The sequence below is a fragment of the Ips typographus genome, linkage group LG2 (genome assembly GCF_016097725.1).
Source record: "Ips typographus isolate SLU linkage group LG2, UJ_Ityp_2.0, whole genome shotgun sequence".
Taxonomy (NCBI): domain Eukaryota; kingdom Metazoa; phylum Arthropoda; class Insecta; order Coleoptera; family Curculionidae; genus Ips; species Ips typographus.
Window position 1 is genome coordinate 16,630,050 of NC_138423.1, and position 24,833 is coordinate 16,654,882.

General features: G+C 34.0%; 5 protein-coding genes across 11 annotated transcripts; 4 read left to right on the forward strand and 1 right to left on the reverse strand.

Moving 5' to 3' along the window:
• Window positions 1–279: 279 nt before the first annotated feature.
• LOC145725262 (thiamine pyrophosphokinase 1) lies at window positions 280–4,381 on the forward strand. 3 transcript variants are annotated; one of them, XM_081973952.1, is made up of 5 exons: window positions 280–569; window positions 2,968–3,136; window positions 3,197–3,447; window positions 3,503–3,767; window positions 3,875–4,381. In XM_081973952.1, exons 2-5 carry the CDS (start codon window positions 2,986–2,988, stop codon window positions 4,000–4,002), a joined length of 795 nt encoding a protein of 264 aa, XP_081830078.1. In that variant the 5' UTR covers window positions 280–569; window positions 2,968–2,985; the 3' UTR covers window positions 4,003–4,381. The 3 variants fall into 3 exon arrangements, with proteins under 3 accessions (XP_081830078.1, XP_081830075.1, XP_081830077.1); XM_081973949.1 differs by having other exon boundaries at window positions 280–561; XM_081973951.1 differs by having other exon boundaries at window positions 280–469.
• On the forward strand, window positions 2,371–2,703 carry LOC145724631 (uncharacterized). The gene has a single exon (XM_081972986.1). It carries the CDS (start codon window positions 2,371–2,373, stop codon window positions 2,701–2,703), a length of 333 nt encoding a protein of 110 aa, XP_081829112.1.
• Window positions 4,382–7,860: 3,479 nt separating the features above from the next.
• Window positions 7,861–11,935, reverse strand: LOC145725473 (uncharacterized). The gene is given in 6 exon segments (XM_081974253.1): window positions 7,861–8,541; window positions 8,598–8,776; window positions 9,798–9,973; window positions 10,675–11,009; window positions 11,011–11,707; window positions 11,784–11,935. Coding segments are annotated over 5 exon segments (1,515 nt in total). The 5' UTR covers window positions 11,683–11,707; window positions 11,784–11,935; the 3' UTR covers window positions 7,861–8,388.
• A 122-nt stretch (window positions 11,936–12,057) lies between these two features.
• LOC145725472 (uncharacterized) lies at window positions 12,058–15,920 on the forward strand. Its single transcript, XM_081974252.1, has 2 exons — window positions 12,058–12,191; window positions 12,245–15,920. Exon 2 carries the CDS (start codon window positions 14,337–14,339, stop codon window positions 14,883–14,885), a length of 549 nt encoding a protein of 182 aa, XP_081830378.1. The 5' UTR covers window positions 12,058–12,191; window positions 12,245–14,336; the 3' UTR covers window positions 14,886–15,920.
• Window positions 15,921–16,249: 329 nt separating this feature from the next.
• LOC145725470 (uncharacterized) lies at window positions 16,250–24,784 on the forward strand. 5 transcript variants are annotated; one of them, XM_081974249.1, is made up of 7 exons: window positions 16,250–17,036; window positions 17,088–17,358; window positions 17,415–17,661; window positions 17,725–17,824; window positions 17,877–17,972; window positions 18,033–18,188; window positions 19,617–19,756. In XM_081974249.1, the coding sequence occupies exons 1-7, from the start codon at window positions 16,836–16,838 to the stop codon at window positions 19,665–19,667; spliced, it is 1,122 nt and encodes a 373-aa protein (XP_081830375.1). In that variant the 5' UTR covers window positions 16,250–16,835; the 3' UTR covers window positions 19,668–19,756. The 5 variants fall into 5 exon arrangements, 2 of the variants coding, with proteins under 2 accessions (XP_081830375.1, XP_081830374.1); XM_081974248.1 differs by lacking the exons at window positions 18,033–18,188; window positions 19,617–19,756 and adding exons at window positions 24,035–24,190; window positions 24,644–24,784 and having other exon boundaries at window positions 16,263–17,036; XR_014177285.1 differs by lacking the exons at window positions 16,250–17,036; window positions 17,088–17,358; window positions 17,415–17,661; ... (2 more) ...; window positions 18,033–18,188; window positions 19,617–19,756 and adding exons at window positions 22,906–23,028; window positions 23,081–23,655; window positions 23,709–23,820; ... (1 more) ...; window positions 24,035–24,190; window positions 24,271–24,591.
• Window positions 24,785–24,833: the final 49 nt, after the last annotated feature.

Consider the following 24,833-nt stretch of genomic DNA (forward strand, 5'->3'; position numbering starts at 1 on the left):
TTTGCACTCCATAGAGCGTGTAGAGCAAGTTCAACGTCACAATGATGATGTATGTAATTGTTGTGATAAAATAGAGGCTTATTTTCGATTTTGGTTCAAATGTTAAGCAGAAGTCACATAGTCTAGTTTTGGGGGAATAGTCTCTGGCAATAAGTTAACCTTAATTTTATATACTAATTCCAAAATTCTTTTATAGTTTAACCAACTGACAATCTACGTCACCGTGACGTCAAATTCGCTCTACTCTTTGGAGCGTAAAAATGAACGGGGTCACTGTTGTGCTGCTGCTGCATTGTCCTTTATTCTAACCTAAAAATTATAAGATTTAAAAATCTTATAAACTGAAAGTTTACATTTTATTTACAAAAAATACACCTTTCTCTTAATGCACATACCAATATACCGTACAGTTTGTTATGTGTGAATAGTTCTTGAGCAGCACTTAAAAGTTTAAGATAAATCTTACCAGGTAAACACTAGAATATGCAGTTTTAACTTAGGTAAACAGAAGCTTTGATTGCTCTAAAAGCACTACAAAGAAAGGAATAATATAGAGAAGCTGTGAGTATGTGAGCCCCATTTCTTAACACTTAAAGCAGAACTTGACTTCTCAATAATTGTCAGTGAAATTAACCATGTGAACTAACAATTATTATTGTTTATCAAGTTTCCAAAATTGTGCTTAGAACTCATTTAAAAGTTTTTAAGAGCCCTGTTTAAAACTGGAAGCTTAAGATTTCCTTTAAAATGGTTATTGAGGTGTTAATTACAATTATTTAAATAATTTGCCTAATATTTGCTTAATGAGGAAAAGTATAGATGGATTTGTTCTAAATTTAATGTTCTTTTATTACAAACCATAAAACACCGATGGATCCATTTAAAAAAACGGACTTTTTGCAGACTTTTTATCTGTCTGTCTAAAAGGTAAATATTGACCACTCTGTAGGTTTTTTAAATTTTCTGTCTCTGGGCTTTTCAACCATGTAGTATTGTCTAACTGAGAACAAAAGGTCACATCAGCAAACCTTTCAGAACTTGAGAATTTAGTTTAGACCACCATTTTGCTGACAAATTCACCATTTTTATAAAATATCTAGGAATCGGTGCAAGATAGGTATAGGGAAGTATTAACATTAATTACTGGCCTTCTTGCAAGGAATTCAAAAATAAGATTAAAAACAGGGTGATCCATTTGAAAATCAAAAGTTGGTGTTGTTTTTTCTGACTGATCTCTTTCACCTTAAGTCCAAAATATTTTGGAAAAAGAGTTTGGACCCAACCTAGGCTACACTCAAAATTGCAGTATTGAGTTGTTCTCTAGATACTTCTAATATACCATCACCGTGAATCACTCTGTATCTGTGAAGAAATCACTTTTGCATGAGGCAAAATTAATGACTGTCCTGATTCTAGAAGAAACAGCCTTTCAATACTTTTTTAGCTTATTAAATTCATCTGAAGCATTATAGAGATATACATATACTGTTAAAAATGGCCTTAACTAAAACCAAACTGGTCAATTATTAGGGAGTGTATTTGAGAAATTACAAATATTAGCACTTCTCTAGTGTGTTAGTAACTTATGTTCTTTAGTCAGGAATAAATTCTATTTTTAATTTATTTTATTATACAATGTATTCCCATGTGTATCAAAGAATTTAAATTATACATTGTGTTAAGTATGTATGTATTTCCCAAGAACATAGCCTAAGCTATATAGTCAAATATTACTCAATTTCATACCTAGTAAAATAATAGTAATAATTAGTAAGGATTATGTACTAATGTAGTGTGTTGTGCCTGTAAAAATTTGTTAATAAATCTGTAGGTATAAGCTTAGATAGCTTAGCTAAGGAGACACCATCTCATCAAAACTTTTTACCCTTGCCCTGGAGGATGTCTTCAAAAAACTTGACTGGCAAGAGAACGGCCATTTACGCTTTGCCGGTGATATTGTGGTCGTTGCCAGCACAGGTGAAGAGCTTACGAACTTGCTTTGGGAGCTTCATCGAGCATCGCTGCAATTTGGATTTGAAATGAACTTGAACAAAACAAAGATCATGAGTACAGAAGACATCCAGGTGACCGTTAACAACCAACCCCTGGAGGATGTCTCGAAATATGTTTACTTAGGCCACAAAATTCAGCTTGGCAAAGAAAATAAATCTTCTGAAATCACAAGAAGAATAGGCCTCTCCTGGGCAGCCTTTGGCAGACTAGGATTTATCCTTAAATTTAGTGAATTTCCTATAAATTTGAAAAGGAGAGTGGTTGATGCCTGTATGATGCCAGTTCACACATATGGACTAGAGACAATGGCAATTACCCGCAAATTTGCCAATAAACTGCAAAACCACCCAACAAGCAATGGAGAGGGCTATGATAGGAATCACTCTAAGGGATAGAATCCGCAACGAGGAAATTCGTAGAAGAACTAAAGTGACCGATGTTCTAAGGCTTGTGGCACAACTGAAATGGAGATGGGCTCATGTGGCAAGGCAGGACGACCACAGGTGGGCACATAGGATACTAGTTTGGCGCCCAAGAGAGACCAAACAGAGCATTGGTAGACTCCAGAGACGATGGCGAGAGGATATCCAGAATGTTGCAGGAAGGAATTGGACCCGGACTGCTAGAAATAGAAAATCGTGGAGCGATTTAGAAGACGCCTACATCCAGGAAGGGATAAATACAGACTGAGAAGAAGAAGAAGAAGCTTTTTCAAATATGTCATTTTTCATGTTTTAATTTTTAATAATAATTAACAAAATATGCTACAAAAAACACAACACCCTCTCTGTATATTAAGATATAAAGCGCTAATTAAAGCTCAAGTGATCTTCAAATGACTTATTGATAAGTTGTGAAATCTGTCCTATAAACCCCTTATCATACCCTCATTAATTAGTAACTTTTTCTTTTAAAACCAATACAATAAGTATTTTCATTTCATTTTTATTTCAGGCAAGTCCGCAGCTTATAATGAATTGTATCGAAAACATTTCTAAAACGTGGACGCCTTGTGAAGATGTTTTGGAAAATTTTAGAAATAAGAATTACGCCATTGTAGTACTTAATTGCCGAATTAATATAAATGTTGATCACAGACATTTACTTAATCTGTGGACACATGGTAGGTTTATTTTTACGTATTTTTTTGTAACAATAAAAATATGTGTGTGTGTGATTTTAGCAAAGTTGCGCGTTACGGTAGATGGCGGTACTAAACGATGGCTCAGCTGGTTACAAGCGCATGAATGTGATGAATCCTACATATTTTCCCCGGACTTAATAACTGGGGACATGGATTCATTACCTTCAGATGTAATAGACTATTTCAAACAAAGAAACTCAAAAGTAATCCAAACACCTGATCAAAATGAGACTGATTTCACAAAAGCTCTGAGAGAATTACAAACGTACTGTAAACAACAAAACATAACGGTATTTTGATTCGTTTTATTTGTGTTTTAATAAAGTTTTACTTAGATTTTTTCAGATAGACACTGTGTTTGTGTTAGGTGATACATCAGGACGTTTTGACCAAATAATCGCTAATATAAATACGTTGTACAAAGCCAGCAAGTTTATGCCAAATACGAACATTTACCAAATTGCTTCAAATTCCATAACTTTTTTATTACCGCCTGGAACACATACGATTGGAATACCTTTAAACTTGAGAGAAAAGCAGGAATGGTGCGCATTAATTCCATTAGGTGCCCCTTGTATAGCTAGTTCCACAGGGTTAAAGTGGAATCTTCGTAAGTATTAATATAATTTCAAAACTATTCAGTTATCAACTTTAAATTGATAAGATAACATTTTTAAATATATCGGCAGTGATTTATAATTACCGTTTATTTTTGAGATAACACAAAATTGGAATTTGGTGGGATGGTAAGCACTTCAAACACTTACAAAACTGAAGAGCCATGTGTAACGGTTACGACAGACGGTTTTCTGACATGGTCGATGGGTATTGAGGCAATTTTATAGCATAAGATTAAACCTAGACTAAAAAACAGTAGTAATGGGGTTCTTGGGTGGTTTAAAAGCTTTTTTAAAAAGTAGTTAACAGTTTTCTTCTTAAATAATTGTTAGCTATAGTCATAAAGGTAAGAATAAGCACATTTTGAATGTGTGTCAGTTATATTGTTGGTCAGGTGCCTTTTTAGGTAATTTGAAATAATATTAATGAGTTTAAAACTCATGGGGAAATTATTTAGTTTTAGAAACGATGGGTTATTCTTTCTGATAACATTTTATGCTTTTCCAGTATGAGCAGATTGTTAAATGGACTTTTCATGGATAAAAAAGACTGTGATGTATATTCTTTTAAAAAATTATATTGATAATAAAATGTTTTGTTACAAAAGCGTATTAGCTATCCCAGACAAAAGTCCTAAATTTCTTGTCTCTGCAACTTAAACACATATGGCAAGTGTTAGCTTTTCAGATCCAATTATTATTCGAAATGAAAGCTTTTCTTTTGATATATGATTATAATTAATTGTTATTCCCGTAAAAAAATAACAAAGTCTTCTCCCTGACTTACTGGACCAAATATCAGATTTTAACGACTATAAATAACTCAGTCAATAACCACATATCGTGAATTCTGTTATCCCTTAAAGGAATAACGATTTAATTTTGTCCCCGTATCCAAAAGTGAGGTCCCTAAGCTTGTCCCTAGAACATCAAATAAATTTTCAAAAGTAATCAAATCCAAATGGTGGTTTGACATGTTTTAATAAGGGATGCCAAGAAAGTTTTAACGGACTAAATTTCTAAACCGTTACGATTCAAAATAAAATACAATCTTCTTCTTAGAGTGCCTATCCGTTCCGGATGTTGGCTATCATGTTAGCTATTCGAACTTTGTTAATTACGATATTCTCCTTCTGCTCACTCCTCTAGCTCCATATACTTTGCCTTGGAGCATTTTCTGTAAAAGGACAGATCGGCTTTCATTGCGCATTATATGTCCCAGATATTGTAGCTTAGGACTTCTTTTTCCTTTCCCATCCTTCTCAGCACTTCCAAGGTATTCGTTGGATTCTTCGGTACAGCCACATTTCAAATGCCACAAGTTTTTTGGAGGAGGCCTCCGTAAACGTCCACGATTCGACCCCATAAAAAAGGGTCGAAAACAAGTAGCATTGCAATAGGCTCTTATGGAACGAAATACGAACGAGTATAAGAAGATCGTGGACAATAGAAATTTACCCATCCATCAGGACATCGAAGATGCCAACCATAATCGACTTCGGTCTAGACGACCACCAACAAAAACTGCAAGGATAGCTGTGGAAGTTGACCTACAAACGCATGGACTCAAGAATGGACTGCACAACAAAACAATAACATGCCGTGCATCACCCACAAGCCACCGGGTTTTGATTTACCACGTAAAACATGGTCCATGCTTAACAGAATCAGAACTCAACATGGCAGATGTGCATACTCTTTACACAAATGAAGCAAGGAACCATCTCCTCTCTGTGATTGCGGAGAAATCCAGACTATTAGACATATCACAGAAGAATGTACCATACGATCATATAATGGTAGACCAGAAGACTTCCTGATGGCGACCCCAAAGTCGATAGACTACATAAGTAGACTAGACGTTGGTTTGTAACCTTTGATAACACGTTTTATACTATTGTTACGATTTTCCCGTGGGTTCACACAAAGTCAATTTAACTCAACAATTAATAAATTTATTTACACTTCAAAACACTCCGTACAATAATTAACACAGCTAAAAACACTACTACAATTCCACAATTACTCCGCTATTTAAACTTTACCGCGTTCCCAAATTCACTACTACTCTCTTCTACACTACTACTACTCTCTCTCGTCGACGCCGCTTCTTTTATATTCACAAATCACGTTCTAGAATGACCGCGAAACGCTTCGCGGGTTGCCTTGACCATTCAAGAATCTTCCAGGTAGCGCTTCCTAACTGTGGCCTACTTTAATACGCGCCCGGCCAGATATTGCGGCGCATCGGTTTCATCCCGAAGCGAGCGCTCGTTAAGAAGTATCGAGCATAGTAGGCCCAGACCGTAACACTATTTTATGTTCTATGTTGTATTGAAATTCTATATTCTAGTAATGTTTTACATTTTTGAAGTTCCCTTTTAATGTGTTTAATAGCTATATGATAAATAAATTGCAATAGGCGAATTTTTGTTGCCAGCTGTAAGTCGTGGCTGGTAAAGGCTTTTTCCATCCTGATAAATGCTGTTCTAGCTTTTTCAATACGCGTTCTGATCTCCACGGAATGGTCCCAGTTATCATTTACGTTCGTGCCCAAGTATGTGTATTTGTTGACTTTTTCTAAAGGAGTTCCGTCTACCAGTAAAATACCGCGGGTGTTTTGTTTTTACTTATTATCATGAACTTTGTTTTGTTGGTGTTTATTTCCAAACCATATTGTCGACTGTATGTGACCCTGTCCATTAGGAGTTGCAAGGAAGCTAGGTTGTCTGCAAAAATAACAGTATCATCTGCATACCCTATGTTATTCAATCGTTCTCCATTTAGCAGGATTCCAGCTTCCATATCTTGCAAGGTTTCTCTGAAGATATATTCCGAGTACAGATTGAAAATTACAGGAGACAGCACGCATTTCTGCCTTACACCACGTGATATTTTGTATCTCTTCCGTTGTCTCTCTGTCTACCCTGACACAAGCCCTCTGATTCCAGTAGGGATTTCTGATGATTTTGAGGTCCTTCCCATCCAGGCCAGTTTTTTGCAGAACTTTCATCATTTTCGTGTGTCGCACTTGATCAAACGCCTTCCTGTAATCTACAAAACATGCGTATACATCCCTGCATCGCTGAAACAACACCTGGATCGAAAATAGAGCCTCTCTAGTCCCTACAGCACTTCTAAGGGAACACAATAACTTCTAAGGGGAAACAATCTTCTACCCTAACTTATTTACAAAACTTAAAACTAATAATATTCTACTTCCCAGAAGCGACACTTGAAAGTCTTTATGTCACAGTTCCGATCATCTCTAGTAGATCTTTTCTTTGCCTGTGTGTCAGATCCTCCTCTCAGTTCAGTGCCCAAACATCAGTGAAAATCGCTCCAAACAATCAGTTGCCTGATCAGGACAAACTCTCCAAACTTCTTTTTGGAAAATAGCTCAAACGTAAGCTGTTTCCAAAAATCTGGTAACCAAACAACGCCTTTTCAGCCTCTTTAAAGGTTTCGGTCCAAATGTCTTAATTACTGGGGGAAGTACAAACTTGGAGACAGACACCACCAGTCGAACACGTTTCCTAGCATCTTCAGAGCTTCTTCCAAGTTTTTTCTTTTCCTTTTATTATTCTTGACAAGTTTTTGAAGTTTTTTTTTCTGTAGATTAATCTGATAGATTTTCAACAACTTTCTTTTTAAAAAATAACTCCACCACTTACACCTCTGGCACTTTTAATTAGTTTCGCTCCTGGACTAAAACTGTTTATAAAATAAAATTTAAATTTAAAACTAAAAAACCTCGAGCACCTAGAGGAAGGAACAACAAAAATAAATACTTTGTCCTAAGGCAGAGACTTCTCCAGCCACAATATTGAGGTTATTTACCCTCTACAACATTTAAATTGTAAAACAGATTTAAAACAAATCCATATAGTTTTAAAAATCAGTTATTTTTCCTTTGCTCATCCCTATAGTTATCAAAATAGTTTAGTGCAAAACTAATGTATTTGTATCTTGATCTTTCAAATGCATTTAAAACCGTATTGGTACTACACTAAACATACCAATGGAAAACGGCGTAGGTGTAGGCAAGGATCAGTGTTGGTATAGGTGGGAAGTTAAAACAATTAAACCATTTAACCTTGTTTTTTATTAAAACTACAAGTATATCACAAATGCAGCTAACCAAAATGTTATTATTTACATGATATAGGTATTGTTATTACAGACACATCGTCACACAAAGTCAACCACCGTTAAATTGAAAAAATTAAATTATTTATAATTAACAAAACGACGAAATAAACTAAATTAAATATAACATTCGAGCGATTGCGATTTAAAGTTCGCAAACATGTTTAACAAGAAATTGCGAAATTTGTTAACTAAGCGAATCAACCGTGGTTTGTATAAGATTTACCGAAACTAACAAAGATTATTGAAATCCTCTCAAAAGATGTGATTCCACGTACTGATTTTGATATTGGTGGTACTTATATTTTCAATTAAGCTGAAGCCTTATAGTGTTATAATTTTTCCTTCAAGTGAACTGTTGAGCATTTTTACAACAATCTTGTTAAAAGAAATTTATGAATATATTGCAGACATCTCGTATGCTAAATACTTCAATATAATTGTGTAATAGTGTAACAAATGAAACTAGTAAATTACATTGCTAGCATTTTTCGTACAGGATGATGAAATAGCTTCTTCAAGGTTACTGTCCAGTTTGTGGTAGTTTGCAGAATTTGGCCTTCTGCCCATTCTGCTTCCTCTTCTGCCACTTTTTCCTTCCAGAAGAAGGGCAAGAACCTAAAATTGTTGGTGTTTTAAAAGTCATAAAATTCCGGTACTGTGTAAGTTAGTACCTTTTGTCTGTTGTGGTATGCAACATATCCCACTATAACCAAGCACATAAGAACAGAGAAATAGGAAAAGAAGTAAGAGTCGCCGTCCATATCGTCTTCAGATTCAGGAAAGATGCTTTTCTGATCTTCATCTAAGGTGCTAGGTTTTTGTTTTACAACAGTTGTTTTTTTTTCTGGAACTGCATTACAAAACCAATTAATTTAGATATTTTACAATAAATAATGTTTTCAGCAAAAGATTTTGTTTAATAATGCTTTTTTTGTTTGCTACTGATGTCACATTTTAAAGAGTGTTTCAGAAGCTTCAAGCATTTCGAAATCTACCGTTTAAATTACCAGAAACCTCTAGGGTCATTTTGAAAGTGTTAGAGACCTCTAACTGCTACTGATATTTCTAAAAAAGACCAAAACCTTCTACAAGTGTTTTGAACCTTCCCAGACTTGTTTTAAATTGTCTGAGGCCTCTAAGACCATTTTTAAGCTGTCCAAGTGCTACTGATAACATTCTAAAAAATGCCAGAGGCTTCTACAAGTGTTTTAAACCTTCCCAGAATTGTTTTAAATTGTCAAAAGCTTCTAGATGCATTAAAAAAGTGCCAGTGGCCTCTAAATACTACTGACAACCTTCTAAAAAGTGCCATAGACCCCCAAATACAACTGTAAACTTTGTAATAATTGCCAGAGTAGAGGCCTCTTATGATGTTGAAATTTGTTATGAGGCCTTCACAACTGTTTTAAGGGTCATTTGCACCGATATAATTAAAGACACCCTAAGTTTTGAATTGACTGTGACATTTTGCACATGACCTGTCAAAGCATAAAGAAATTTATGTGTGAGACGAGTCATTTATTGCACGTGATCATAGAAATTGAAGAATGGTGGCTTGTAGGTAACCAAAAAATAACAGATAACATATCTAATTAAATATTATGTAAACACTACTTTCTGGCAATTTCCTTTGTATTTCTCTATCTAAAGTCCACATGTATATGCTAAATGTTATATACACATAAACAAGATAGGAAATTAATTCAAATAATAGGAATATATTGTAACATATTATACCCTAAAACTAGAAATTTAAACCTGTAATGAAATTCACCCCATATATTGTTTTAAAGGGAATATTTTCATAAACCTAATACATACACTCATACACATCATTTTAGCAACACAGCAAAAAGTATAAGTAAACTTACTTGGTTTATCTGGCAAACCATATTTTGGAATACCAAGGGGATCTTTATCACCTCCTGAATCATCCGCGTAATTTTCATTGCCTTCTGCAAAATCATCCTTTGCTTCTTCATTAGTGCCGCCTTCGGCCCCACCCAATGCACCTTTTTGCTCTGTATCATCAGCATCTTTAGCATCCCTAGAAACAGACAAAAAAATCTGCTGCAGTGAAGAAACCACTGACTATATCAACTTTTGCAATTCTTGTAGGTATAAAGGAAAATGCTTTTACTACCAGACATAACTTTCATTTAGTTATGGCTATTTTATAAATATAATTACATCCAATTTCCGTCCCTCTCATATGGGTAATCACCTCAAATCATTCACAGTTCTTGAATATAATTGAAAATCACCTGAAATCATTTGCAACCAAAGGATCACCTGCTTTAATTATAAGCACTATAGTTTTTGTGCTATTTTGACTTATTATATGACATACAGTGTTCTCCTATTTATTTGAGTTGAAAATTTCAGAGTTTTATTATAGCAGTCCTTGACAGAGCTTCTCATATCCAAAAATGTAACTTACTATTTTCAAAGAACAAAAAATGTTTCTTTTGGTGTACAAATAGAAAACTTAGTTGAAAGTGAATACTTTAGTCACAATTTTCCCTGTCAAATAACGAGAATAACCCTGTGTATTGGAGGAGTTTGACAAGTAACTGCTTAACACAGAATAAATACTTCAAAAAAATATGTAGATTCAGTGAGCTTGAGGACAAAATAGAATGCATAAATAACTTGACAGACCTTTAATGAAACATCTGTGTTGGACGTGAAAAAATTAACTACACAAACCAGTAGAAAGAACATAAACCAGCTATAAAAAAAACTTACTCATTGAGGTCTTGGTGAGTATCTTGTGCAGCGTCAGGATTTCGTTCAGAACTCTCCTTCTTCACGGGAACTGTCTCCTCATTTGTTTCAGGTTTCTCATTCTTATTAAGAATCTCGGTTTCTTCAGTTTTTGGTGGTTGATTTTGTGTTTCAGTTTCATGAGGTGCTGCTCCTTCAACAACACTTGCTTCCACTACTTTAGGTTTTTCATTATCAACTTGGTTAGTCAGAGGAACTTTTACATTACTGGCTTTAGTAGTGAGTGGATCAGTCTTAACTGGTTTTTCCCTTAAATCATTATTTGAAGATGGTTTTTTTTTGTAGATCACTGTCATTTTTGCCTTTTGCAATTTGTGGCTGAACTTCTTCATTTTCTTTGTTAACAACTTCACTAGCTATATTAGCTTCATGTGAATGGGCAACTTTATGATTATCCAAAGAAGCCTGACTTGACAGAAGTTTGATCACATCAAAGGTATTCAAAAAGTATGCCATGCTACACATTTCAGCAATCTTTGGCTTTCCATTAGAAATGGTTGTAGTACAAATAAGAGGACATGTGCTCAAATGTAGAATATTTGTTAAGTTGTGAGTACTGTTTTTTAATGTTTTCACCAAACTCTTTTCACTATCACATACAGTTTCAAGATCATACACTCCATGTAATGAATCTTTGATAAAGCTAGCAAATTGAATAATTTTTTCTCCTATTTTGGTACAGAACGGTAATATACTTTCATATAATAAAAGGCACTGTACATTAGTTTTATTATCATCAGTTAAGACAGTCACCTTGTCTATTGCAGTCCAGTCTACACATTTTTTGTCAAATATCTCACTCAGATTTTTCTTAATATCAGTTTTTTCTAGATCTGGACATTTCTGAACAATAACTTCATACATGCCTAATGGTTTTTCCTCCACCACTTTTCCAGGGGCACTTAGAATAACATTTGGTAATATTGCTATGATCACCAAGAAGGAAGTGACTTCTTGTATTGTACACATTTTTTAATATGTATCAGGCTAATCACTAAAATAAATGAAAAATAGGACGTTTTGTTAAATTCACTGTCCTAAAAAAAAGTTAATAACTAAAAAATACATACATGTTTACAAATAGTTAGCCGATGATGTCAATCATACAGGTTTATCTCAAATTTGAACGCTTTGCTGGCGCAACACAAACTTGACCTAGACACAAATGTTTTTTTTTAATTTCACAAGTTATTGGGTAAGGATAATCGAAATACCTACTAAAAATTCTAATTCAACAAATTAATTATGAATGATGACAGCAGAGTTGGGATGACAGTGACAGATAAATGATATGATTCTAGTGACATTCTTGACAGCTGTCAAAATGAGTCAACAAAGACCCCGTTCGTTTTTACGCTTTTTGTGATGCATCACTAGACCGCGTTCAGTGTGTATCCGATCCCAAAATCATAGTATAACAAATTTTTTGAAGATATTACTCTACTTTAAGAGTTTAATTTAAATTAAAGTACATCAAAGTGATTCAAATATTATTTTTGTGTCTTAAAAAAAACTAACAATTTATTTTCAGTCATATAGCAATAATACGAGACTCTTTCGAACGATTATGGAATAGCACAAGGTAGCATTATAGGGCCAATCCTCTTTGTAATCTTCATAAACGACTTGTATTCGGTAGCAGATGAACCATGGCAAACTATTATTAACTATGCCGATGACACCAACTTGTTGATTGGAGACAAAAATAGTTTGAACCTAGTAAGCAATAGTCAATATTTAACGTCTAAAATTGAAGCATGGTTTGCTGATAACGGCTTAATTTTGAACGCAGAGAAAACTGATTTAGGTAGTCCTGTTCAGGGCAAAACAATCAAACTTTGGTAAACTGGAAGGACTCCCGATTGTCGGAAAAGACATAACAGTATCTGAAAACACGAGGTTCCTAGGGGTTTATCTGGATGAGAACCTTGACTGGTCTTTTCATTTGGATAAACTCTTGAAAATTTTGGGAACTATCTGCTACGGAATACGATTCACTGGTAAATATCTAAGTGAGCAATGTCTAAAGATTCTGTATAGCGCCAATTTTGAATCCAGACTGAAGTATGGTATTATGTTCTGGGGCCGAGATGGTAGGGTTCAGAACATTTTTATTGCTCAAAAACGAGTTATGAGAATAATTAAAAAAATGGATTATCGGCAATCATGTAGAAACACTTTCAGGTCAATGGGACTAATGACAGTATACGCTCTGTATATATATGAATGCTTAATGTTCTTTTTCAACAACAGAAGTTTATTTTTTCAGAATCCACAGGTAAACAAATATAATACAAGATTAACCCATCAAATTATGTATCCAACACACCGGCTGCAAATAACAGAAAAAACTCCCCACTATATGTGTATAAAGCTCTTCAATAAGTTACCTATGGATATTAAAACAATTGTGAGTAACCAAAAATTTAAAAGGGCGCTAAAAAAGTTATTAATCCAATTCGAACCCTATCATCTCGACGATTACCTAAACATGTAGAGGTTGAACTCTCCTGTATTGAATGAGTATACTATATCATAAGTATAATAATATACCTAAGTAGTCTTTCTCTTGATGACGCAATTTCATTTTGTTGTATACGTTGTTTATGACAATCTTGAAATAAAGTTACTATTTCTATTAATAATTTTTTTAATTATGAATTCTTCAGCCTGGTTTTAGTAGATAGCGTTGTGCTTTGTCCTACTACATTAGACATTAAAGTTGTATGTATTACTTTAATGTCTATAACGCTAAAACGTAAAAAGTAGAGGAGGTCGTTGGTTCAACTCCAGCTGAATGCGGGCAGTAAAATTCTTTACCTTAATAATTGTCAAATTCGAGCCACATCATTGGGATCTCAGCAACGGTAAGAGATATACGGGGTCGGTTAAAATGGGGCAAAGTTGCGCAATTTAGAGTTCAATAATATGCCGTTCTTACTTTGAAATACCATAACGGATCCCATAGAGATTGTTAACGTTTGGAAGAAATACTGCTCAGAACTATTCAGGGAAAACGAGAGAATGTGGATCTAAACGGGGATCTGCCATACTAAGAACAGAAGTCCAAAGAGATATAGTAAGATTTAAGAACAACAAGACTCCAGGAATTGACGGAATCACCACAAAGGTAATCAAGGCAATGGGAGAAACAGGAATGAACCTAAATGCATATGATATCCAAACAAATCTGGAATACTGGCAAATGGTCCAATGAGTGGTGCAATTCCTATATCTTTAAAAAAGGATCACCCCTGGAATCCGGTATTACAGAACCATCGCCCTGATTCCTAATGCTATAGTCAAATACTCCTGACCATCATCAATGAGCGCCTTAAATCAGGTTTCAGGAACAAACAGGTTTCATCCCCGAAAAGGGCCCCAGAGAACAGATTCTAGATATTCGACAGATCAGAAGAAATCGAGGGAATACAACATGGTATAATTTATCCTACTAGAAATGGGCACTCCACGTCACCTTTTATAGGTATATTTAATCAAACGACTCTATGAAAATAACAATGCTAAAATCAGAGCTATCGAGTAGTTTCAAAACCAACGCAGGATTGAGACAGGAATGCATACTCGCTAACCGTATTTGATACCTATACAGTGTTAGAGTAATGGAAGACTGGAACGGTGGAATACCAGTGGGGGGCCGAAGAATAAATAACCTGAGATATGCGGATGATAACGGGATCATCGCTGCCAGAAAAGAGAGAGTAAAAGTGAATACGGCTAGATTGTGCTCTAAAACCGACGATTATGGTTTGGAATTAAACAAACAAAAAACCAAGACAATGATTGTATACCGTTTTCATAACAATCAACCTGGTGTTCAAACCAAGGCTGGATACGTGGTTGTAAGCCAGTTCAATTACTTAGGTTCCATGATAACAAACTCTGGAGGATGCGATGAGGCTGAGATTAACGCAACAACAAAATTGACTAAAATATGGAGGGCTACAACAATCACCCCAAACACTAAACTACGTAAAACCTGGGCTGCGAATACCATGGACTGCCCACCGAACAAACATCTCCATTATCGAAGAACTAAAAATTGGGACACGCCTGCTTACAAAAATCAACCAATCAATGCTAGGACCGACACCTCAATGGAAAGACTGATGATAGAGGGGAAGGTAGAGGGAAGACGAACACGTGGATAAGATCACCTAAGAGGAGGATAGACTAAACTGAATTAATTGAAACTCTAGTTGACCACAATCTGGCGGAGAGAAACTTTTGTGCCGAAGAAATCAAGAGAATGAATACATGATGTCACTGCTCACGTAGGGTGAAGTACTGAAAAGAGAGAGGTAAAGTTGTTGTTTGTATATAGCCCAGATGCCTGAGTGTTAAAATTAAAGGTGTTTTTGTCAATATTGTCATAAGTTGAAAAAGAATAATGGTAAAATGCCACACTTAAGGGAAATTCATTAAATTGAAATACTATTGATACTAGGATACGGAGATAGAATGAGGTCTCAGCAAGAAGTGGTTAATTTATTTAGAGAAAAATATCTTGATTTGCCACCATTAAGTCAAAGTACCGTAAGTAAAATTGAAAAACTCTTTAGAGAAAATTGACATGTAAGGCCTGTAGCTACGAAGAGGCGTTCAGCATTGAACAACGACACTAAACTGAAATGGATACATCTTATTATCAGTCCAAGATAATCCGATGACCGGTTCAAGAAATATAGCAGCAGAAAATTAAATATCGCAAAATTCGGTACTAAGGGTCTTTAAAGAACATCGGTATCACCCCTACAAAATATATCAGCTCCAGTAATAAACAGAAGATGATCCCGACAGAAGGCTACAGTTTTGTGAGAAAACAATACGAACGTATTAGACTCCAAAAAAATTTAGTTTACTAATGAGGCAACTTTTATTTAAACAGTTAACAAATTGCCGTTATTGGGCAAATCAAAATGGCAAATGGCCACAAAAGATCAATGTCTAGAAGAGAAATTAACTAGAGAGCAATACCTGCATTTTATTCAGCAGGAACTTATCCCACAATTAGCAGCTTTAATTACAGTAAAGCATTATAAGTATCTGGCTACAACAAGATGGAGCTCCTCCTCACTTTGCAAGGGCTGTTCGAAATTATCGTGACAGAACATTTCCAGACAGGTGGATTAGAAGAAAAAGGCCGATAGAATGGCCACCGAGTTCTCCAGACCTCACCTCATTAGATTTTTTTAATGGGGTTTCCTTAAAAATATGGTTTATAAGGTGAAGCCAGGAAACATCGAAGATTTAAAAAAACGGATTAGACATGAATGCCAATTAATAACACCTGAAGTTTTAGGGAATGTAAAGCAAGAGTTTAATTTGCGATTAGGGTATTACCAGCAACCGAATGGTGGGCTCTTCGAACACTTACTTCATTAATTTAGTAATGTTTATTAAAAAAATAATGTTGAAACATAAAATTTGTTTTGTTTTGCTCTTATGGAAAATAAGTAAAGCGGATAGTATAGCAATTCATTTAGTTGTATATTTGTATCGTCAATTGAACTAATATATTTACTACTAATCGTGTAAACCTGGCTTTTATGTATTTTTTTGAACCTTATAAATTTTTTATTTAACCACTAATGACTTTTTTACACAAAAGATAACATTAATAAAGGTGAATTATATTCAAAGTTTGGATAAATGAGAGTTTTGGTTAAAGATTAATGAAATAATGGGTTTAATGATCCTGGCGTTTAACTTCCTTAAATATGTAATTTCATGTCGTTGATACAGCTGTGTGAAAGTGAAATCGGACGTTAAATCATAAGTAAATGTGCTCAAATATAAAAACCTAAGACCAGTTAGGCATAGACTTGACTTGCTTTAGTTTCAAATTTTCGCAAAAGTGCCTATAATTGATCCATATCTGTATCTGATGATGATTTTTGGCGCCAAAATAGTTATCATGATATAAAATAGCACAGACAGAATTAAATATCAAAATATTGAATGTTAGATATTGTATTAAGAAAATCCATTCTAAACGTTAAATAATATAATTGTTGTACTAGGTGTTCCAAAAAGATTTTGTCTCCAAAAATTTAAAAATTGTCTAAATATTTTTAGGAAATAACAAAACATTGCAAGACATGTTTGAAGTGACAAAAACGGACCCTTTTCTCCCATTTATTTTTAAATTTTTGAGATTTTATCAACACATCAAGCATCTATGCACCACATCAACCATAATACTTACCGTACTAAATATTCTACAAACTTACCAGCTTTACCGCAACCCTAGTCCGGAAATTGTATTGAAGTATGGCACTTTTTACTTTAGTTGTATCTACGTAAGTGGTTATTCTTAAAGTATATTTTTTGAAGTAATTTTTGACTTTTAGGTTGCTTTCATAAATACCCTTTACTTACATGAAGCTGAACAAGTTAATAACATTTTATCTAAATTCAAACCACTGTTTATCGTAAATACAGAAAACCTTCTGGAGCAAACTACTACTAAAATAAAAGTTTTAGTTGTAAAGACTAATGCTCTACTTGCCATTTGGTTTTTAGCGGCTGTATTTGGCGTAGAGGCACTGTATTGTAGCTGTATATTCGATAAAGACGAAAGAATGTTGATTGTGGCTTTTCTGAAACAGCATACTAATTGCAGTAAATACGCTCTGATTCATTATTATCAGTTTTGGTAATGATCATTCTGTTTTCAGGTTTGTTTGTGATTGAATCGATAAAATATGCTGCTTTTATCAGTGTCCAGTTTGCATGCGTCTGCTCCACCGTTCCTATATACTTCATTTACATTACCTTTTATTTGAAACTGAACCTGATTATCCTCACTGATCAAGTTAGAAGATTTTCCAATGATCTAAGACGTAGTGGACCAAATTATCTACAAACTGTGGACATTAAGAACGTTATCGAGTTTATAAGTACAGAATATCTAAAAATCAACAAGTTTGCTAATTATTTAAAAGTCTAAAATCAAAATTGCATTAACAATACAATTATTTTTTTTAGGTTTACCTTAGATATTATGGCAATACAGCAAGTAAATTGCATATTATTTATATGTGCAGGTCTTCTGGTAGGGTTTATGGGGTGTTGCACATTTTTTTTGGTGAGTCGCGAATACTTTTTACTGCCATTTTAATTTGATTGGTAAATTTTAGTCAAACTCTTTCACACTTGAAGCAATAGGAATATTTACGGCATATTTTACTTTCGGAATAACCGGATGTTGTTATGTTCAGACTTACGAGAATGACGTATGTGATCAGAAATTTAAATGATTAACAGATTAGATTGTCAGATTTTTCAATTTGCAGTGTGTTGACTTATATTATGCAATTTTGGACTTGAACTGGTACGAATGGAACGTCAAATACCAAAAAATGTACTTGACTGTAGTGACCAATAACTGTAAAATTATCCACATCAAGTTATTTTGGGTGGTAGATATTAATCATGATTTGCTCAAAAGGGTAAGATATGTTTTAAACTTGAAAACAAATTTCAAAGGTTAGAGTAGTTACTATGGTAAACAAATCGATTTTTCAAAAATCATCATTGAACATTCCTTAGAATATCCCCAAAAATATCCTCTTGCTTTTTGGCCGTATATTTACCTAACTCCCTGTAAAAGTAAAAGAAACCGTTCTCCCTTTTCAGGTTCATCCTGTATATGAGTTATACAGACAGGGTGTCCCATAAGTAATGGTAAATAATTTAATAGTAGATTTAAAGAACCAAAATAATTCGATTTAGCACAACGTTATTTTCTTAAAATGGTCGTTTTTTAATTACTCACCAATAACTTGGAGTTTCTTGGTAAAATTAGATATTCTGGGGTTTTTGAAGCAAAATTCGCTTTAAAATCCATATAACTTTTTTCTGGTATAGCCAAGTGACAGCTGTAACCCGAATATCTGTTTTCAAATATCTTCTTGCCAAAAAAGGTATACCTAGTAAGTATCCCAAAAACAAACGGTTTTCGAGTTTTTTGCAATTAAAATATTGACCTTTCAAAAAATTAAAAAATTGGTTGAAATAACTGTCTATTATTGTTCCAAAGTGTCTCAACAGCATTTTAAGTTGAAATTAATAACTTGCCTTGGTTATCTATTATTTCTTCATACACAAAATGCTTCAGGTAAAAATCTGGAGGACCAATTTTCGAACTTGGTGCTGGTCATGATATTTGGCTTCTCCGACCAATTCAACGATTCAGAAAATGTTTGTTTAAGTAATTTCTCACTTGTAATGAGAAATGATCTAAGGTTCCATCCTCCAAGAAGATTACAAATTGCAATCATGTATGGCACGAATCCTTTAATTGCAAATATCTCGTAAACTGTTGATCTTAAGGATGCCAACTAAGTATACCTTTTTTGTTAAAAAAATATTGGAAAACCGATACTCAGATTTCAGTTGTCACTTCGCCTTACCAGAAAAAAGTTGAGATGGTGATTTTAAAGCAAATCACTGGTTTTCGATAGCGATATCTATAAGCTGGCTTAAAACAGAGTAGATAATCAAATTTGGCATCCTCAACAACCCTCGAATACCTAATTTTAGTATGCAAGTGGATCTCGTGTTATTTGAAAAAGTACATTTAAAAAAAAATAACTTTGACTCCCTGTATTTCTGTTGACTTTATGTCTGAGGTAAGTTATGTTAAATCGAATTATTTTGACCCCATAAATACGTCATTAAATTATTTATTATGGGACACCCTGTATAAAACCATTTATAATAATAAAATGTTGAATCAAAACACCTAAACTTCTGTGTTTAAAATTATATCAAATATTTTTGTAATATCTAGTTTTGACAAATAGGAATTAAGTTAATGTGTATAACCCATTGATTCTTTGATAAATTAGATTTTCTGATATTACATTTTGTTTCAGCTATGCCGATTTATATATGCAGCTGTTAATTTATTTTATTCATTTAGATAATGTTGTAAAACTCACCAAATATGGTCGTTGGGTAAACCGTACGATTAGTTAAGTATTTTGCTGTAACTGAAAAATAATAAACGTAGAAAAGAAAAGCTTATTATTTTAAAACACATCAGTTGCAATAAAACACCTCTATACAGAGTGCCATAAATTCGTGGGAATCTCGTAAACGGTAAGAGATAGAGAACTGGTTAATTTTTTACAAAATTGAGAAAATGAAAAGTTTGTCTGCAGTGGATAGAATTTTTCTCGCCCTTCTAAAGGAAGGAAAAGAGGAAATCATCATCTTATTTATTCAATATTGCCAGAAGTAGCTAATGTTGGGATATATTCCCCAAACCCTGGAGAAAGGAGACTGACCCCAAATCGTTCTGACTTACTAGCCTCACATCTTTTCTGCTAAAAGCAATATAGAAAAAATAGTAGACCACTACATCAGAACGGATATTTTAAAGAAAATGGCTATACAAATGTCAATTTTGTGATATAATTTTACTAGAAATACCTTTTTGAAGTCATTCCAAAATTGCTCTAAAAACATTTGAAAGTATTCGTAGAAGGTTAAACTCTCAATCCACATACCAAAAGTTGAGCTTTTTCAACTGATTTCTAAAACTGGTATATTATTTAAATTCAAAATTTCAAACGGAAAACTTCAGATAATCCATTTTACATTACTTCAGATTTTCTAAATGACATTAGGAAAATCGGTAGAATTCTGAAATTAGTTGTATTTAAGGCCAAATTTACAGTTGATGATTCAACCAAAAACCGAAACGTCGGATTTCAAATATGATATTGCCACGTTGTGTAGTTTTAGTTATCTCATCAATAAAATTAACAAGAAAATAAAAACATGTATTTACTTACAAATTTCGGATATCTCCGGATGTAGTATTAAGAATTTTTCAAATTTTAAGGCACATTAATTATCTCTTACCGTTTTCGAGATTCCCGTACTTACATACGAATTTGTGGCACCCTGTATATTTGTAATGTCAATTGTTAATCGTTTTAACCTGGTTTTATGATATTTTTTTTAACTATTTTCCAGTAATGACATTTTTACAAAAAAGATAAACATTAATAAATACGAATTATATATTGACTGAAATTTTGAATAAATAGAGTTTTGCTTAAATTATGTAAATATTAATGAAGTAATTGATTTAAAAGAGCGTTCTGTCGTTTAACTTCTTTAAACGTAATTTCGCGTCGTTGTATGTCCATACTAAACGTTTAATACAACAGTTACAAGGTGTTTCAAAAATATTGTACTAATACTACGTATTTTTTTACATTTTCAGGCACTTACCTCTTTTGGTAGGTACTATAAAAGTGTACAAGACAACAGAGTGTCATAACGGAGTATTGACTAACTCAGGCCTCTGCACGTTCACTAGACTTGCGTAGTTCAGACTGTGACTTTTTTACTTAGTCCCAGTTGTACAATAGTGGTTCAACTTTTGAACCTGGTTCTTCTTCTCAGCCCGTATTCGAAATCCCTCCACGCCTTTCTATTTCTAGCAGTCCGGGTCCAATTCCTTCCTGCAACATTATCCTGCTGGATATCGTCTCGCCATCGTCTCTGGGGCCTACCAATGCTCCGTTTGCTCTCTTTTGGGCGCCAAACTAGTATCCTATGTGCCCACCTGTGGTCGTCCTGCCTTGCCACATGACCAGCCCATCTCCATTTCAGTTGTGCCACAAGCCTTAGAACATCTGTCACTTTAGTTCTTCTACGAACTTCTTCGTTGCGGATTCTATCCCTTAGAGTGATTCCTATCATAGCCCTATCCATTGCTCGTTGGGTGGTTTGCAGTTTATTTGCAAATTTACGGGTAATTGCCATTGTCTCTAGTCCATATGTGAGAACCGGCATCACGCAGACATCAAACACTGTCCTTTTCAAATTTTTAGGAAATTCACTAGATTTAAGGATAAATCCTAGTCTGCCAAAGGCTGCCAGGAGAGGCCTACTCTTCTTGTGATTTCAGAAGATTGATTTTCTTTGTCAAGTTTTGTGGCCTAAGTAAACATATTCCGAGACAACCATCAGGGGTTGGTCGTTAACGGTCACCTGGATGTCTTCTGTACTCATGATCTTTGTTTTGTTCAAGTTCCTTTCAAGTCCAATTTGCAGCGATGCTCGATGAAGCTCCAGAAGCATGTTTTCTTCACCTGTGCTGGTTTAGACGCACTCCATCGATATTAATCCCGTTCTCTTGCCAGTCAAGCTTTTTGAAGATATCCTCCAGGGCAAGGGTAAAAAGATGGTGTCTCCTTGCCTTACTCCTCTTTTGAATGGAATATTGTCGGTTTTTAACTCATCATCTATTTTTACATGAATGGAAGCGTTATTATAGATTTGTTTGAAGTTTGAGTATCTAGAGTTGATCCTTGCATTGCATCGTCAACCGGTTGGTTATTATTTTCGTAAATAGTTTGTCTAAGTGCGATAATAAGCTGATAGGTCGATAATTATCTATGTTGTTTCTGTCTCCTTTCTTGTATAATAGGATGACTTCTGCATTTTGCCTCTTAGTTGGGATTTTACCTTCTGTCAAACATTCATTCAGCAACAATCTTACATGCTCTATCAGCGTCTCCCCTCCTATTTTAATCATCTCGCTCGTGATTTGATCTTCACCTGGACTCTTTCTGTTTTTCATTTGATGTAGTGCTATCTCCAGTTCTCCGATATTTATTTCAGGGACTTCTTCGGATCCCACATTTTATATTTTCCTTTGGTATGGACGGCCCTGGACTTTAGAACTGTACAGGTTTCTGTAGAAGTCCTGAACTGCAGTCACCATTTCACTACGATTGCTAACCACAATACCTGCTTGTTTTTTACTTTAATCATTCTTGACCTTCCATTTGATAATTTGTATCTTAGAACTTTCATGCTTCTATTGTCTATGTCTATGTGTGTGGTTTCTTAAATTTTTTCGGATGTTCCTATTTATTTCTTTGTTATGATTCTTATATCCTTGGTTCAATAAGTCAGAAATGCATTTCTTATGGGAAAGTTCAACTGAACCACTCTTTGAACTGCGATTGTACAACCGCGATTGTAAGAGAATGTAACTTTGTGATTATGCGCGCTAAAGCTTTTATTGTTTTTTTTGTCAGATCTATCAAAATCTTCTTTCCTACTGTGACATGTTTGACGTCATCAAAACGGACCCTTTTCTCCCACTTATTTCTGAAACTTTATCAAAACATCAAGCATCTATGCACCATATCCAGCATAATATTAACTGTTGTAAGTATTCTACAAACTTATCAGCTTTACGGCAACCTTAGTCGAGAAGTTATATTGAAATATGGAAGTTTTTATTTCAGTTGTATCTTCGTAAGTAGTTCTTCTTAAAGTATAAGTTGTTGAAGTAATCTTTGACTTTCAGGGTGCATGCATTAATGCCGTTTACTTACGTGAAGCTGAATCAGTTAATCAAATTTTATCTTTGTTCAAGCCATTGTTTACCGTTAATACAGAAGACATTTTGAAGCAAACTAGTACTAAAATAAAAGTTTTAGTTGCAAAAACTAATGCTTTACTTGCCATTTGGCTATCAACGGCTATATTTGGGACAGAGTTACTGTGTTATAATTGGATATTCAATAATAACGAAAGAATGTTGATTATGGTTTTTCTGAAACAGCATACTAATATAGGTATACGCTTTGATTAATTATTATCAGTTTTAACAATGATCATTCGGTTTTAAGATTCGTTTGTGATTGAATTGATAAGGTTTGCAGTTTTTATCAGTTGCCAGTGTGCATGCATCTGTTGTTCCGTTCCTATATATTTCATTTACATTATCTTTTATTTGAAAATAAATCTCATTATTCTCACTGACCAAGTTACAAGATTTTGCAATGATCTCAGACGACGTAGTAGCCCAAATGATCTGCAAACTGCGGATATTAAAGACGTTATTGAGTTCATAAGTAGAGAATACATAAAAATCAACAGGTACAATTATACTCATTAAAAGTTTATTAATACCATAATAGTTGCTTTAACAGTGTTATTTTTAGGTTTACCTTCGATATTACGTCAAAACAACAAGTAAATTGCACATTATTTATATGTGCAGGCTTTTTAGTGGGTTTTATGGGGTGTTGCACATTTTTTCTGGTAATAAGTCTCTATAATACACTCTACTGTCATTTTAAATTTTGATTGGTTAATTTTAGTCAAACACTTTTACAATTGAAGTATTAGTAATATATATATCATATTTTCTTTTCGGAATAACCGTATGCTCTTATGTTCAGACTTACGAGAATGATGTATGTGATCAAAATAAGCTGGATTGACAGATTAGATTGTCCGATTTTTCAATTTGCAGTGTGTTGACCTATATTATGCAATTTTGGACTTGAACTGGTACGAATGGAACGTACAATACCAAAAAATGTACTTGACAGTAGTGACCAATACATGTAAAATTATGCATATCAAGTTATTTTGGGTAGTTGACGTTAATCATGATCTCTTCAAAAGGGTAAGATACTGAATTGTTTTCAGACCATTTCAGGGTAAATCTAAAAGTGATATTTGCATTTAATCTACATCCTATTTTAGTACCATTTTCGAAAAAAAAATCCTGCTCGAAGGACCAAATTGTGCATTTCTGGATATATCAAAACAAGCTGGTTGACAAAAAATTGTAAAAGTAAAGTAATGAAAACACAGATATTTTAATAAAGTTTTTCTTCAGATCAGAAAGAACTATCTGGTATAAACGTTAATTTTCTTTATGCCATTGCGTCAAAACATTCTGAACAAATATACGCATAACTAAATCGATTAGGATTTTCTTTCCTCTTGTAGCGTTTTTCTTACATCATTGCAGTGTTTGACTCTCTTCCATCTAGAAGTCATTTAATGTAAAATCGTGCAACTTATTCCCATTTTCATTTTTGGAAAAACTGGATTAAAACTATTTGTATTTCAGATATGCCGATTTACATATGGAGCTTTTAATTTCTTCTATTCATCTGGATAGATAATATTAAAACTCAACAAAATGTGGTCTGTGCAAAGAAAGTATTTTTTATACTTCTTTTTAATAATTCAACATTCCAAGACTCTAAATTAAAACAAACTTTGGTCTAATATAAAATTTGAATTCATATAGGAAAATA